We start from the raw sequence: 1503 nt of genomic DNA, 5'->3' as shown, positions 1-1503 counted from the left end.
GGCAATGAGAAAGAGGTGGTTAGGGGCGATCAGACAGGCAGGCAGAGGGGTTAGGGGCAATCAGGCAGGTGAGCAGTTAGGAGCCAGTGGTCCCGGATTGCGAGAGGCAGTCGGACATCCCCCAATGGGTCCTGGATTGGAGAGGGTGCAGGCTGGGCTAAGGGACCCCCCACCCCGACCCCGTGCACGAATTTAGTGCACCAGGCCTCTAGTTATTAAATAAACTTATATTGACCCAAATTAAGTTTGACCAGAAGGGCAATGAGGCATTTACTCTTATGAGCATCACTACTTTACTAAAGTTAGGAAAAACAATACATTTTCCTCAAAATAAACATACTAACTCTAAACCAAGAGATTGCCAATAGTACATATCTAGCAGATAACATCATATGGTGGCAAACCAGATACTCCTTTTAACATACCAGTATTTCAATCAAGAGAAGACATGTTTTTTTGGTAAGATACTATATTTCTTACAACTAAAGTTCTTAAGAGAGATCGCTTTAGACATTCTTTTTTGGGGTTTGTTTTATTTATTTTTTAAACTTTGCCCACCTCCACCCAGCCCTGCCCCCCTTTCCTCTGGCCATCACCACACTATTGTCTGTGTCTATGGGTTATGCATATATGTTCTTTGGCTAATCCCTCTACCCTCTTTCAGCCAGTCCACCCCTCCTCTCTTTATTGCCAAAGCAAATATTGATCTTTCTAGGGAGAAATTTTGAAAATAGATGACTTCTCAAAGTATAAACAGTTGATTAGTTGTCTACTGAATATTTTAATTCATGTTCAAGTCTCAAAATATGCCCTTATTTAAATGTTCAACATTCTTAGATTAAAGGAAGTTGGGGGAAGGAGCTGGTTTCTCTGTGGATAATTCACAAACATTGAAAAATGCAAGGCACATTTACTTACATCATCAATGTCTTCATCATCGTCACCAATGTCATCAAACTGGATTTCATCATCATCTCCAGGACCAAATGTATCAGTTTCATTGATTTTAGCTAAAGAAACAAAAATAAATATACTCATATAACATAACCAAGATGTTATTAAAATGAATAATTGCCCACTGAAAGCGGTTTGATATCAAATGTTGAAATATAAAAGGAGACTCTTACAATTCAAACTTTTAATATAATTAAATCTAAGTTTTATGATCAGAAAGATCCTAACTTTGATTTAACAATGCTATTATACAGAACAGTATTTGATAAAAAAAAAAACCTCCAACAAAGTGACTGGTAAGTCAAGATGGAATGTACTTGTGCTATAATTTTTTGTTTAAAAGGTATTTTTAGTAAGGCAGAATCTAATGACACAAATTCTGAAACTATTACAACTTCCAGCTGTGCTTTTAAAAAGGTTTGAGTACAACCTAATAACTCATCAATCATCAGATTTGTCAATCAGAATTTTTAGTCAAATCATGCTATCCCTAAGCAATGAAAATGAACAGAAAGTGCTAGCCCTTCCCAGATATATTAGCATTTCCTA

The 1503-nt window shown here is 36.6% G+C and overlaps 1 protein-coding gene and 1 long non-coding RNA gene across 2 annotated transcripts in view; one reads left to right on the top strand and one right to left on the bottom strand.

The window, feature by feature from the left end:
- The window catches only part of EIF1AX (eukaryotic translation initiation factor 1A, X-linked), a 16513-nt gene that overhangs the window by 1661 nt on the left and 13349 nt on the right, over positions 1–1503 (bottom strand). Inside the window, exon 6 of the mRNA XM_006765115.2 lies at positions 919–1010. Within this exon, the coding sequence (XP_006765178.1) occupies positions 919–1010 (92 nt within the window). The remainder of the gene's footprint in view (positions 1–918; positions 1011–1503) is intronic.
- Positions 1–1503, top strand: part of LOC107183290 — a 15167-nt gene that overhangs the window by 4047 nt on the left and 9617 nt on the right. The gene's annotated exons all lie outside the window — the stretch shown is intronic.

Source organism: Myotis davidii, unplaced genomic scaffold (genome assembly GCF_000327345.1).
Source record: "Myotis davidii unplaced genomic scaffold, ASM32734v1 scaffold161, whole genome shotgun sequence".
Taxonomy (NCBI): domain Eukaryota; kingdom Metazoa; phylum Chordata; class Mammalia; order Chiroptera; family Vespertilionidae; genus Myotis; species Myotis davidii.
Note: the sequence above shows the minus strand (reverse complement) of the source record. Positions and strands in the feature narration are given on the sequence as shown.